General features: G+C 45.7%; 1 protein-coding gene across 1 annotated transcript in view; it reads left to right on the forward strand.

Moving 5' to 3' along the window:
• Window positions 1–15956, forward strand: part of prex2 (phosphatidylinositol-3,4,5-trisphosphate-dependent Rac exchange factor 2) — a 206341-nt gene that overhangs the window by 121252 nt on the left and 69133 nt on the right. The window contains exons 26-28 of the mRNA XM_038997738.1: window positions 8326–8508; window positions 9382–9476; window positions 11185–11267. Of these exons, the coding sequence (XP_038853666.1) occupies window positions 8326–8508; window positions 9382–9476; window positions 11185–11267 (361 nt within the window). The remainder of the gene's footprint in view (window positions 1–8325; window positions 8509–9381; window positions 9477–11184; window positions 11268–15956) is intronic.

Here is a 15956-nt window from a genome sequence, read left to right on the forward strand (position 1 = left end):
ACTCTAACATGTTCACTTCCTCTCTGATTAAACCATGCTGATGCACTATTAAGAACCTGACTGAGGTAAAGGCTTTGTAATGCAGATGCTCTTATCGATCTTGTGAGGGTGATTGATGTCTATTGAGCCTATAGAGCTTGTCAAGGGGCTTGATTAAAGGTTTATGTATATAAAGCTATTCAGGACACACTTAGGGGAGAGCTCTGAGAGTTGGTCGCTCTCGCTCTCTTTTTGCATCTTTCCTTCTCTCCCTTCTGTTTCTCTATCGCTCTCTTTCTCTGTTTCTTTCCTTTCTCGCTCTTCTTTCTCTCCTTTCTCTCTCTCTTCGCTCTCTTTTCTCTCGCTTGCTTTCCTCTCTTCTCTTTCTCTCTCTCTCTCTCTCTCGATCCCGTCCCTGACCCAGTGTTGTGGTCCTGTCATTGTTATTAGTGGTTTAAGCAGCAAATGACCGATCTGCATGAAACTTTATACTTTTGTATACATAGTGTATGTGGACACCCCTTCAAATGAGTGGATTCATTTATTTCAGCCACACCCGTTGTTGACAGGTGTATAAAATCGAGCACACCGCCATGCAATCTCCATAGACAAACATTGACAGTACAATGGCCTTACTGAAGAATTCATTGACTTTAAACATGCCACCTTTCCAACAAGTCCGTTCGTCAACTTTCTGCCCTGCTAGAGCTGCCTCAGTCATCTGTAAGTGCTGTTATTGTGAATTGGAAACGTCTAGGAGCAACAACGGCTCAGCCGCGAAGTGGTAGGCCACACTAGCTCACAGAATGGAACCGGCGAGTGCTGAAGCGCGTAGCGCTTAAAAATCGTCTGTCCTTGGTTGCAACACTCACTACCGAGTTCCAAACTGCCTCTGGAAGCAACGTCAGCACAAGAACTGTTCGTCAGGAGCTTCATGAAATGGGTTTCCGTTGCAGAGCAGCCGCACACAATCCTAAGATCACCATGCTTAATGCAAAGCGTCTGGAGCAAAAAAATTGAAAATGACGCCGACAGAGAGGGCTGCCGTGCTTCTAGTTCTTAGGAAACTTTCCAGTATTTCGTTTTTTTATGTATTATTTCTTAAATTATTAGCCCAGAATTTTTTTAGTAGCCCAGCTGAAAAGGACTATTGGATATCAGAGCGGCAGTAACTCACAAGCACTACCAGCATTACGACCAGAAATACGGCTTTCCCGAATCGAATCCTTTGTTGCCCTGGTGTGCACCTCCAGCGCAATTGAACTGAATCCAGAGGCCGACCCAAAACACTGCCGGCGGAGGAGAGGTACTCGGAGTGGTCTTCTAGTTCGACTTAGGAGGCGCGCACACCACCCACCACTTCCAAGTATATTACTCGCTAATGTCCTGTCTATGGATAATAAAGTTGACGAGCTTAGGGCGAGGATTTCTTTCCAGAGAGACATCAGGGATTGTAACATACTCTGTTTCACGGAAACATGGCTCTTACAGGATATACTGTCAGAGTCCGTCCAGCCAGTTGGGTTCTCCGTTCATCGCGCAGACAGGAATAAATATCTCTCCGAGAAGAAGGGCAGGGGAGCATGTTTCATGATTAACGACTCATGGTGCGATTGGGATAACATGCAGGATCTCAAGTCCTTTTGTTCACCCGACCTAGAATACCACACAATTAAATGCTGGCTGTATCATCTCCAAGAAAATAATTTTCGGTTATAGTCACAGCCCTCAAAGAACTTCACTAGTCTTTATGCAAACTAGAAACCACAGGACTCATTTATTGTATCTGGGGATTTTTACAAAGCAAATTGTAGAAAAAGGCTGCCGAAGTTCTATCAGGACATTGACTGTAGTACGCGCGCTGCTAAAACACTTGACCACTGCTACTCCAACTTCTGGGATGCCTACAAGGCCCTCCCTTCGGCAAATCTGATCATGACTCCATTTTGCTCCTCCCTTCCTATAGGCAGAAACTCACAGGAAATACCTGTGCTAAGGACTATTCAATGCTTATCTGACCAATCGGAATCCACACTTCAAGACTGTTTTGATCACACGGACTGGGATATGTCCGGGTAGCCTCTAAGAATAGCATTGACGAATATACTGATACGGTGACTGAGTTTATCAGGAAGTGTGTAGGAGATGTTGTACCCACTGTACTATTAAAACCTACCCTAACCAGCAACAGTGGATAGATGGCAGCATTCGTGCAAAACTGAGAGAGCGAACCACTGCATTTAACCATGGCAAGGTGACTGGGAATATGGCAGAATATTAACAGTGAAGTTATTCCCCTTTGTAAGGCAATCAAACAGGCAAAACGTCAGTATAGAGACAAAGTGGAGTCGCAATTCAATGGCTCAGACACTAGACGTATGTGGCACGGTCTACAGACAATCACAGACTTTAAAAGGAAAACCAGCCACGTCACGGACACCAACGTCTTGCTTTCAAACAAGCTAAACACTGTCTTCGCCTGCTTTGAGGATAACACAGTGCCACCGACGTGGCCCGCTACCAAGGACTGTGGGCTCTTCTTCTTCGTGGCCGATGTGAGTAAGACATTTAAGAGTGTTAACCTTTGAAAGGCTGTCGGCCCAGATGGCATCCCTAGTCGCGTCCTCAGAGCATGCGCAGGCCAGCTGGCTAGTGTGTTTACGGACATATTCAATCTCTCGCTATCAAAGTCTGCTGTCCCCACATGCTTCAAGATGTCCACCCTTGTTCCTGTACCCAAGAAAGCAAAGGTAACTGAACTAAATGACTATTGCCCCGTAGCACTCACTTCTGTCATCATGAAGTGCTTTGAGAGACTAGTCAAGGATCATATCACCTCTACCTTACCTGACACCCTAGACCCACTTCAATTTGCTTAACGCCCCAATAGATCCACAGATGATGCAATCATCATCGCACTGCACACGGCCCTATCCTATCTGTACAAGAGGAATACCTATGTAAGAATGCTGTTCATTGACTACAGCTCAGCATTCAACACCATAGTACCCTCCAAGCTCATCATTAAGCTCGAGGCCCTGGGTCTGAACCCCGCCGTGTGCAACTGGGTCCTGGACTTCCTGACAGGCCGCCCCCAGGTGGTGAAGGTAGGAAACAACACCTCCGCTTCGCTGATCCTCAACACTGGGACCCCACAAGGGTCCGTGCTCAGCCCCCTCCTGTACTCCCTGTTCACCCTTGACTGCGTGGCCACGCACGCCTCAAACTCAATCATCAAGTTTGCCAACAATGACGAGACAGCCTACAGGGAGGAGGTGAGGGCTCTGAGAGTGTGGTGCCAGGAAAATAACCTCTTACTCAACATCAACAAAACAAAGGAGATGATCGTGGACTTCAGGAAACTGCAGAGGGAGCAACACCCTATCCACATCGACTGGAACGCAGTGGAGAAGGTGGAAAGTTTCAAGGTCCTCGGCATACACATCACTGACAAACTGAAATGGTCCACCCACACAGACAATGTGTGGTGAAGAAGGCGCAACAGTGCCTATTCAACCTCAGGAGGCTGAAGAAATTTGTCTTGGCACCTGAAACCCTCACAAACCTTTACAGATGCACAATTGAGAGCATTCTGTCGGGCTGTATCACTGCCTGGTACGGCAACTGCACCGCCCGCAACCGTAGGGCTCTCCATTGGGTGGTGCCTCCTTCCCAACGCATCACTTGGGGCAAACTAGCTGGGACCGAGAAACTGAAAAACAGCTTCTATCTCAAGGCCATCAGACTGTTAAATAGAATTATATTATATTATATTAATACAATTTGCATCACTGGCACATTAGAGGCTGCTGCCTATATACATAGACTTGAAATCACTGGCCACTTTAATAAATCAAACACTAGTCACTTTAATAATGTTTACATATTTTCCATTACTCACCTCATGTGTGTATATACTGTATTCTATTCTTTTCTACCGTGTCTTGCCGCTCTGACATTGCTCGTCCAAATATTTATATATTTAATTCCTTTCCTTTACTTAGATTTGGGTATGTTGTGAAAGATATTACTTGTTTGATATTACTGCACTGTTGGCACTAGAAACACAAGCATTTCGCTACACCCGCAATAACATCTGCTAAACATGTGTATGTGGCCAATAACATTTTACTTGATTTGAGCACTTGAAACGCTTTCTCTGGGGGTGATGAATCATGCGTCACTATCTGGCAGTCCAATGAACAAATCAGGGTTTCGTGGATGCCAGGAGAACGCTACCTGCTCGAAGGCATAGTGCCAACTGTAATGTTTGGTGGAAGAGGAATAATGGTCTGGGCAGTTTTTCATTGTTCGGGCTAGGCCCCTTATTTCCGGTGAAGGGAAATGTTAACGCTACAGCTTACAATGACATTCTAGACATTTCTGTGCTTCCAACATTGTGGCAACAGTTTGGGGAAGACCTTTTCCTTTTTCAGCATGACAATGCACCCTTGCACAAAGCGAGGTCCAACCAGAAATGGTTTGTCGAGATTGGTCTGGAAGAACTTGACTGGCCTGCACAAAGCCCTGACCTCAACCCCATCGAACACCTTTGGGATTAATTTGAACGTCGACTACGAGCCAGGCCTAATCGCCCCAACATCAGTGTCCGACCTCACTAATGCTCTCGTGGCTGAATGGAAGCAAGTCCCTGCAGCAATGTTCCAACATCTAGTGGAAAGCCTTCCCAGAAGATTGGAGGCTGTTATAGCAGCAAAGGGGAAACCAACTCCATATTAATGCCCAGGATTTTGGAATAAGATTTTCGACAAGCAGGTGTTCACATACTTTTGGTCATGTAGTGTATATAGCATCTATGGACCAATGTCTCGCAATGGATTTTTTTCCAGGCTAGCATTTCAAACAACCACTACTGACCAATAAACATTCACATGGGCTTGATCTGGCACATAAATACTTAGAAATCACACACGGATATTCACATCGTAACAAAATGTGATACAAATGTTCCAATCACTGTCAAGCCTCAACATATGCAAGTTCATTCAGATCAACCACACGGTTGCTCTATTATGGGCACATATTTATATAACTTTATCTGTTTGACCAAGAGTCATGGAATTTGGCACACATGCTCAGGGATATAAGTCTAGGTAACCTGTTGAGTATGGTTTTGTTTGTCCACATGGGGGTGCTGTTGGACAGGACAAATCATTCATGCAAGCTCATTGGCTTATAGCAGCCATATTGTTTGAGCTAAATATTGTGTTTGAAGACACGCGTCCGTAGATGCTACATACCAAATTTGGTGCCGATCGGTCCAGAGGTTCTGGAGAATAAAACATTTAAAGTAGTCAACATCATTAAAAATGGTCCAAAATACATCAAAAGGTTAATCTGTTTGATTTTGAGTTTTGATATTTAGCAAGCGTGGTAAGGAGTACAGAAGTACAGTAGCTCATCCTAGAGCAATGTGTCCAATTTGTCCTGATGGTTTCGCTGTGGAGCCATAGCGTGAACCCCGCCATGGCTGCTTGCAGCTACTGTATACAGTACATTCGGAAAGTATTCAGACCCCTTCACTTTTTCCACATTTTGTTACGTTACAGCCTTATTCCAAAATTGATTAAATTGTTTTCCCCCCTCATCAATCTATACACAATAGCCCATAATGACAAAGCAAAAACAGGTTTTTAGAAATGTTTGCAAATGTATCAAATATTTCGAACTGAAATATCACATTTCCATAAGTATTCAGACCCTTTACTCAGTACTTTGTTGAAGCACCTTTGGCAGTGATTACAGCCTCGTCTTCTGGGTATGGCGCTACAAGCTTGGCACACCTGTATTCGGGGAGTTTCTCCTATTCTTCTCTGCAGATCCTCTCAAGCTCTAAGGTTTGATGGAGAACGTCGCTACACAGTGATTTTCAGGTCTCTCCAGAGATATTTGATCAAGTCCGGGCTCTGGCTGGGCCACTCAAGGACATTCCCAAAAGTCACTCCTGTGTTGTCTTGGCTGTGTTCTTAGGGTCGTTGTCCTGTTGGAAGGTGAACCTTCACACTAGTCTGAGCTCTTGAGCAGGTTTTCATCTAGGATCTCTCTGTTCTTTGCTCTGTTCATCTTTCCCTCGATCCTCACTATTCTCCGAGTCCCTGCCGCTGAAAAACATCCCCACAGAATGATGCCGCCACCACCATGCTTCACTGTCAGGATGGTATTGGCCAGGTGATGAGTGGCGCCTGGTTTCCTCCGGACGTGACACTTGGCATTCAGGCCAAAGAGTTCAATCTTGGTTTCATCAGACCACATAATCTTGTTTCTCATGGTCTGAGAGTCCTTTAGGTGCCTTTTGGCAAACTCCAAGTGGGCTGTCATGTGCCTTTTACTGAGGAGTGGCTTCCGTCTGGCTACTCTACCATAAAGGACTGATTGGTGGAGTGCTGCAGAGATGGTGGTCCTTCTGGAAGCTTTTCCCATCTCCACAAAGGAACTCTGGAGCTCGGGTTCTTGGTCAACTCTCTGACCAAGGCCCTTCTCCCCCGATTGCTCAGTTTGGCTGGGTGGCCAGCTCTAGGAAGAGTTGGTGGTTCCTAATTTCTTCCAGTTAAGAATGATGGAGGCCACTGTGTTCTTGGGAACCTCCAATGCTGCAGAATTGTTTTGATAACATTCCCCATATCTGTGCCTCAACACAATTCTGTCTCGGAGCTCTACGGACAAGGCTTGGTTTTTGCTCTGACCTGCACTGTCTACTGTGGGACCTTATATAGACAGGTGTGTACCTTTCCAAATCATGTCCAATCAATTGAATTTACCACAGGTGGACGCCAATCAAGTTGTAGAAACACCTCAAGGATGGTCAATGGAAACAGGATGCACCTGATTTCATTTTCGAGACTCTTGGCAAAGGTTCTGAATACTTATGTAAATAAGGTATTTCTGTTTTAATTTCTTTCATAAATGTGCAAAAAAAAAAAAATGTTGCTTTGTCATTATGAATTATTGTGTGTAGTAGGAAAAAAAAGTATCAATTTTAGCATAAGGCTGTAACAAAAATGTGGAAAACGTGAAGGGGTCTGAATACTTTCCGAGTGCACTGTATTTCTCCCTGCTCCCTCTGATGCCCTGCACACAAGCCCTAAGCTGCTTACACTTCCTTATTTACGACCAGCCAATCACAGGGCCTGGAACCTTCTCCATGGCAATGGAATGCCACTGCATTCTAGAGGGGCATTGTTGTGGGATCTGGAGTGGGATTTAATGAATGCAGGTCTCCGTTGCTCCTTCTCTGAATGGATAGATGGAGGGATGGATGGAGGGATAAAGGGGAAAACGACAGGACTTTTGAAATGATAGAGCCTGTATAATCTATCATGTGATGTGAGGTGTGAGAGGACGTGAGGGCAGTCTGTTAACTCCCCCAAAATGAAACAGTCTCAAGTAAAGCCTGAAACGTGACACAACGGAAAATATACGCAGTGACGGACATGAATGGAATTAGTCTGAAATGCAAACAGACATGGCGTGTTAGTGTTTTTCTCCCTCCCTGCCTGTATAGGCCAGTCAGGAAGTCCAAGACTGGCATTTATTGGAAATATGGCTCTAAATGACTCCATGTGTTGCTGCAGTTCTGTGAAAATATCCTGGTCTGCATGCTAAATGGCACAATATTCCCGATAGTGTACTATATAGGGAACAGGGTGCCATTTGGGACGCACCATCGAGCTCTGATCCTCTTCCTCCACAAAGCCCCTGATAGAACCCAGGCATGCAGAACGAGAGACTGAGTTGAGGGGCTGGTGTGTGTTGAGTTTAGGCTGTTGACACAGCTGGCTGTGCATGTTTGAAGTTATTAATATTTGGAGGACCTCTGGCCTGCTGGAGTTGTTGTGAGGAAGACTAGCACAAACAGGTTGGAGCTTTGTTTGGCTCTCACTGTCAGTGGGTGTGTGAGTGATGCGTGCTCGCGCACACACATTCGATGATAGGCCTCCACACACACACACGCAAGCGCGGACACATTCACTCGCTCACAGGTCTTAACATGCGCAATCACACATACTCACGCAAACACAGTTGACGCGCTTCAAACACACTATTCTTGGTGACGCGCGCGCGCGCACACACATCTTGATGACATTAGACACTGTGTACTTTCACCACGAGGCATGTTTTCCGTGTAAAGTCAACTTGACATTGCACTTTTGAGAGGAGGATAAGGTTGGAGGAGTGAAGCCATATTCGTCGTCATGCTCTCCTGCCTAGTTAGCTGCTGATGGTTATTTCTGACTGCTACAGGAAGGCTCTAGAATGTGGCTACTTTCAATAACCTGCATTTTCTCTCTCGGGTCTCTCTCTCTCCATCCCTCCTCTCTCTCCCAGCCTCCTCTCCTCCATCACCCTCCCACCTGCCTCAGACATGAAGACCCCAGAGAGTTACATCTCAGCGGAAAGCGAAGGAGAGCGAGGAGGAGAGAAGAACGGAAAGAAGGTGTGTTTCAACGTCGCCGGAGACGAACAAGAGGACTCAGGACACGACACCATCAGCAACAGAGACTCCTACAGGTAATGACCAAGAGAAGGAGGGATGGAGCGAGAGAGTATAGTTGGTAGCCAATTAGCTTGTTGGTGAATAATATTTCTCCCTCTGTTTTTCTTGTGACTAACAGCAAACATAAAGGCTGCGTCCCAAATGGCACCTGTTATGAAGGTCTAGCTCCTTCCTGACCTCTTCGTCTTGACCTCTCCGTTCAGATGGTGACTCAAAATAAATGTATCAAAAGGCAACTACAAACAGGCGTGCCCAAACTAAGGAAAGACCTCATGGCCACCAAACCCACCAGCAGCCTCTCGGCTCTCCAAACTGGCACTCTGACTGATCACCTTAATGGGCAGCACCCGACGTGCTTATCAAGCAGGCTCAGCACCTGGACAAGGTTGCTGCTGCCCCCTGGGGGAATGGAGTGGAGTGCTGCTGGTGGGTTTGGTGTTTGGTGTCACCGGCATAGTGTGTTTGTCTATGTCCTAATGTAACAGTTTAACTTTAGTCCGTCCCCTCGTCCCGACCCGGGCGCGAACCAGGGACCCTCTGCACACATCAACAACAGTCATCCACGAAGCATCGTCACCCATCGCTCCACAAAAGCCGCGGCCCTACTTCAAGGTCTCAAAGCGAGTGACGTCACCGTTTGAAAGGCTATTAGCGCGCACCACCGCTAACTAGCTAGCCATTTCACATCGGTTACACTAACACTAACCTCCCCCCCCCCCATATCGTAACACAAACTATTATCTACTTTTAACCAGGGTCCATAGGGTATAGGGTGCCATTTGGGACAAAGCCAGAAAGATTGACAGTAACCAGTTATTAGTATTAAAGGGCAGTAAAAGTCTTTCTACTAGCTGCTGGAAAATGTTTTTCCCCGTGTCTCTCTTCAGTGACTGTAACAGCAACAGGAACTCCATAGCTTCCTTCACCAGTATCTGTAGCAGCCACTGCAGCTCCTATGTTCACAGTGATGAGATGGACTCAGGTAACCACTACACACACACACACACACACACACACACACACACACACACACACACACACACACACACACACACACACACACACACACACACACACACACACACACACACACACACACACACACACACACACACACACACTTTGATGAGATGGACTCGGGTAACTAGTACATGCAGTCACATACACACAGACTCCAGTAAGCAGAACCCTGTAATCCATGTCAACCACACCACAGCGCACAACACACACAACAGACACAACACACACACACACAAACACACCACATACATAAATGACATAACACACGTGAATGATTTACCGTGGAAGTAGTTGTAATGTTATAAATGTTATACTGCAAATGCCTCACCTGTCAACAGTAGTAACACCATTCACAATTAGGGTTGCAAATCGAGCGTATATTACCGGAAACTTTCAAAGTTTACCAGTAAACTACCAGAATTTTGTTAACTTTCAAGGATTAATGTTATTTATCTAGTGGCCCTTTTGGGTATTTGCACACAACTTTGTCTTCCATAATCATGTCAACAAAAGAACAAGCTTGAAATGAACTTCAACCAAGTTTGAACCCAGCTCAATGAACAGAACAGAACGCACGTCCCTTTCTTCTCTCTGTCCACAGTAGTCCTATACAATAACGCCACACATGATACGTACTATTTACTAACCAGCACACAAGTTCAAGGCCTACTTTAGACCGCACAATACTTGTTCCATTTTCCCTATTCAACCACAAGGTATAATAACACACATCTGACTGACAGGACTTGATTATGACCTGGCTACATGATTATAGCGTTGAATCTATTGTGTGTCCCAAATGGCACCCTATTCCCTACACAGTGCACTACTTTTGACCAGAGCCGCATGGCCCCTGGTCGAAAGTCGTGCACTATATAGGGAATAGGGTGCCATTTGGGATGCATCCCCATGTGAACGGAAAGCCTGTGGTTTAGTATGATTGGGTATGGCAGGCGTTTGGCTCTGTCAACCCACAGCTGTGTCAACCCTTACAAAAAAACCACATGAAGTGTTCCAAAAACACATGTTTTTATATGATTTCACATGTGAAATTGTGTGAATTCATGTGATTTTCCACATGTGAAATCATTTGTTTGTTCTATAAGGGAAAAAAGTCAAATATCGATCCCTGTATCTGTCTGCTGTCTGCCAGAGAGCTATCACACGCGCGCTAACTGACACACACACACACACACACACACACACACACACACACACACACACACACACACACACACACACACACACACACACACACACACACACACACACACACTGTCATTGTGGTTTACAGGCCCTCACTTAGCAATTAGCATATAATGGCTATGAATTTAGCATGGAGGTGGTTTTGGCAGGATCTTTACAGCTGTGACCGAGATCTGACAGACAGATGGACACAGACAGGCGATTGGACTGGACACATGGCTGAGTGTGTGTGTCTGCGTGTGTGTGTCTGCGTGTGTGTGTCTGCGTGTGTGTGTCTGCGTGTGTGTGTCTGCGTCTGTGTGTGTGTGTGTCTGCGTGTGTGTGTCTGCGTGTGTGTGTCTGCGTGTGTGTGTGTGTCTGCGTGTGTGTGTCTGCGTCTGTGTGTCTGCGTGTGTGTGTCTGCGTCTGTGTGTGTGTGTGTCTGCGTCTAATGCTGACTGATGATTATGAATGTTGTCCTATAGGAGACGAGATGCCTGCCAGTGTATGGATATCTCATGACAAGCAGAAGAAACTACACAGCTTCCTGGAGCATCTCTTCAGCCAGGTGGGTACTGAGCTCTATAACAAATCCCAGTGTGCATCGTCCCATGGCAGTGGTACTGTTAACAGACTCATTACTACTACAGATTATGGACACAAGGTAGAGGTATAACATTTCAAATTGTGAAGTAAATAAAATCAGTGGACATTGGACAATGTTGTATAGTACAATACAATAATACATTTGCCTCCCAAATTGCACCCTATTCCCTATGGACCATGGTCATAAGTAGTATGCTATATAGGGAATGTGTTTCCTTTTGGGACGCAGGTTAATTGTACTGTTTGACATCAACCCCACTCGTTGCCTACTGGAATTAGATTTCGTAAATCAAATGAATCTGCCGTTGTGAAGGCTACGTCCTCCTTCCCTGACTTCCTAGAAATCCATATGGGTATGAGATGTTGTTTTGGTTTCTTAGATTTCATCTTTGTGGTTTCCTGGGATATTCAGGTTTTTTCCTTCTGACCTATGACCTCTGTTGATTTACTATCACATGTCTGATGGGCCGGTCCACCCAACCGCTGGTCTACAAACATCAGGGTAGCCTAACCTTGACCCCTAACCTCTCTCACACTCTGGGAAACGGGAGTGTAACGAGTATGATAGCATGGCCCCTTTGACACACACATACACGTGCACACTCTCCCCACCACGCACAAACACTCCTGGGAGACATTTCCACTGTGTTGAAAAAGCCTGTTCAACGTATCTGTCTCCATCCATGGGCAGTAAAAGTACAGAATGGGGTCCGCTGCTGCCTCGGCACTTTCCGCTCCGCTCCTTTCCTTTCCTGCCGTTCGTTTGTTTTATTGTAGGCGAGCTTCCCGGGCTTTGTTTATACACGACAGATGAGATGTGATCTCTTAGCAGGGGTTAGGGGTGCGTGTTTGTGTATGAGCGGCAGAGCTGTTCCAGTTCTTCATGATTTGACGGCAGTTAAATTCATGCAATGGAATTTAATTATGGACACAGTGATTACCCAAGCACACACACACACACACACACACACACACACACACACACACACACACACACACACACACACACACACACACACACACACACACACACACACACACACACACACACACACACACACACACACACACACACACACACACACACACACACACACACTTCCCTTATCACTTAAGTGCACACCGTAGAAAAGAAGACCGTAGTTTTCATCTTTGAGATATTTCTAGTTGTTGTATTTTTATATTCCTCATAAGAGTGACACTGAGAGATCCAGCATATTGAATATATTACAGAGATCATCAGACATATCGGATACATCAAAAGACCCCCTTCCCCCACCCCAAATCCTCCCATCTCCAATACAAAGACTGTATGTCCAGTACAGGACAAGTGAGTGTAGTCTCTCTAGACAGACTTGTTGCCTCCCACGAAGTTCCAGTGTTTCTGGCTTAACACCTCTGTAGAAGTTCCAGTGTTTCTGGCTTAACACCTCTGTAGAAGTTCCGGCGTCAGTTGGGTTCGAGTGGACGAGTCGAAAATGGGAAGCGCGTCACCGGAGACATCACTGCTGTATCCACTTGTTGCCCTAGATAAAACATGAGCACAATTCCCGCCCGCATTTTAAGCTCCGCCTACCCAAACTTGTGATTTGTAGGGACAGTTGTCTGTCCGAAGAGGTTGTCTGACCCTCCCCGTGAATTCTTTTCTCCCCCTTTTGAAATGTCTGAGAGAATCCAAAATTCTTCCCAGACCTTGTGCCGTAGCTCCAAACATTGCTCCAAGTGCAGTATCTGGAAGTGCAGTATCTGGAAGTGCAGTGTCTGGAAGTGCAGTGTCTGGGAGTGCAGTGTCTGGGAGTGCAGTGTCTGGGAGTGCAGTGTCTGGAAGTGCAGTGTCTGGAAGTGCAGTACAGTGTTTCAGTGCAGTGTTTCCTCTTGCACAAAGAAAGAAAACAATTTCATGACCTTTCATTTCAATCTGGAATCTCCATGATCATCGAACAACGATCGTCCGACTGGGAGGTTAAAGTTCAGTCTGTGAACTTTAAGTTCAGTCTGGTTCTGAGTCTTTGTCCCAGACTGTGAAAGGAGAAATGACCAGCGGGTCTGCGTTTTCAGCCTTTTTATAACAGGGGCAGAAGTATGGGTAGAGTTTCTCAGTGAAGGTGCAGCCAGTGAAAGTGTACATATGACAAAGAGATATGTCCTCACTTGTAAACCAGGAGACCTGTCCCCCCGCATCATAAAAGGAGACCTGACCCCCCCCTCATAATCCACGAACACCCCCACCTTCTGGGGCTTCTCACTTAGAGAGAGGCGGACAATTGAGCTTGAGATAGCCTGGTACTCATTTCTAGACCTCAGCCCCACAGTCCAGACTCAATTTTCCCAGCTAAATGGAGCTTTACCCATCCTGTCGAGGGACTCTCTGGCCACTCCTAACTGCCACTTTGTCTTATTCCTGACTAGCACCTCATAATAGAATCTCCCTGAGGAGAAGCCCTCTTTGCCAAGGACACAAGTAGCATTACCAAACCTCCCTGGGTAGTCATAGACATTCCTTTTTTTGCTTCCATGCTCCAATAGTTGACCATCCTTAGAGATGGTAAGATTGGGATGTGCTGTTTTAGGGTCTAGGGTCACGTCCACTTCATACTGCTACATACTCTTCAGCTCAGCATCACGCAACGTTTTCAGTTCGCTCATCAGTTTCTCCTGCAGCTGGGACACAGTCTTCTCCATCAGCTCTCTCTGAGACACAGCTCTCTTAATCTCTCCCTCACACACCTGGCTATAGACACTGATCTTAGACCAGTCCTTGGTGGGCAGAAGGCTGCGTAGGGAATGGAAGCTCTGGAGGAAGTGGAGGTGGTCCTCGGTGCACGGCAGCTGCTTCAGCTCAGTGCTTCCCGTCAGTAGCACAGGGATTTTCTGCTCCAGCTCTTTAATGAACCCTTTACCCTGCCTCTCTGCTGCAGTCTGCTTCCCCTCAATCACCTCAATGAGCTGGGCCTGACTTCCCTTAATGAGATCCATTAGATCAGTGAAGACCTGCATCTGCACGCTGTCTCCTATCTCTCTCGCTCCGCGTCTCTCTTGCTGAGCTCTACGGACTCGTTAATCTCCTGAACCTTCTGTTGTCGCTCCTGGATCATCTGCTGCACCTGTGCCTCCGTCTTCCTCCTTCCTCTCCCCATACTCTTCCTCTAGAGGGACAATGTGGTGACTCTTACGGTCTGCCTCGGTGTAGAACTGGCACACACACATCTGGTCAGTCCTACAGAACAGCTCCAGGAGTCTGTCGTGCTTCTTGCACATCCTGTCTTCCAGGTTCTGCACGGGGGTCGATCAGCTTGTGTCTCTTTAAGGCTGCGGCTATCTGATGAGGCTGCAGGTGAGTTTCGCGGTAAGAGGTCAGACACACCGGGCAGGATTTCAGAGCCTTGAGCTTCGTCCCAGTGCAGACGTCACAGGCCACTTCTCCTGGCTCAGCAGCTTTTACTTGAACTGCCTGCCTGAACTGAGCAGTCATCTCAGAAATGAAAGTATTGACCAAGAGATCTGGTCTCCGACCAAAATCTGTTTTACGGATTGGACAATGGCACAGACCAGTGCTATCGCAGTATCCACTGATGCAAGCCTTGCAGAAGTTGTGTCCACATGTAATAGAGACAGGATTTGTGAACACATCCAGACATATAGAGCACACAAACTGCTCTTCTGACAGGAGACTGCTGCAGGTGGCCATATCTAGACGGAGACCATGAAACATGGCATTAGCCGAATGTCAATAAAACTTTATGAATTGACAGATTCAGCTTTAAAGACCCCCACAAGCCTCCTAAAGCACCTCATTTATCATGTGATTTACCTAACTGAAGGCACATTTCAATAGGTGGTGCAGGTGTCCTGATTATGTGGCACAAGTTTGGGGGGGAGGCTGTGATTACACCCCCAAATTTTTTTTTGCGCCAACGGTGGTCATTTTTATCGCAAATTGGTATTGATTGCAAAGAGACACTGTCAAGCAGTAACACATGTTTATTTTATTAACCTTTTGTAAGTAAATGGTTTAAATTCCCCAAAATATGATTTTATTTTTTATTTTTATCACACATTTATCCTTAAATTTGATGTTTCAAAATGTTTTTGTATGTTTTTCACATTTTGAACAGATTTTTTAAAATACATTTTATCCGTAGTCACGAGTTAGGAACATTCGTCTGTTATTCATTCAAAGAGTTATGTTTATGTGATACTGAGAAATTGCCGATTGAGCTCATCTGTCATACCTGTACGGCCTAAAATGGCCACTGGGCGATAATCTGTATGCAATATGGGCGCTGGTGCCATCAGACTTTTAGCTCTAAATGTTTAATTCTATGAGCTATCAACTCGGTGCCATTTGCACCTGAAAGATGAGACTCTCAACTTGGTAAAGAGACATTGACTGGAAGTTAAATATATATTTACATTTTTGATTTCTTTGTTCTAGTGGCTGCCACGCCCTCCATGGGTCAAATCTGGAGTGGCTCCATATCTATATATTTTCAGTGTACATGCATCTATCTCTGTGCCAAATTTGGTAGACTATCGCAAAGTTAACTTTTGACTCCACATTTTCAGTTTAGTAGACAACAAAATAATTGTTTATTCCTCCATATTAACACAGAAATCATGTATTAAAAAAAATTAAAAAAATGTGTTGGTA

This window comes from Salvelinus namaycush, chromosome 7, assembly GCF_016432855.1.
Source record: "Salvelinus namaycush isolate Seneca chromosome 7, SaNama_1.0, whole genome shotgun sequence".
NCBI lineage: Eukaryota > Metazoa > Chordata > Actinopteri > Salmoniformes > Salmonidae > Salvelinus > Salvelinus namaycush.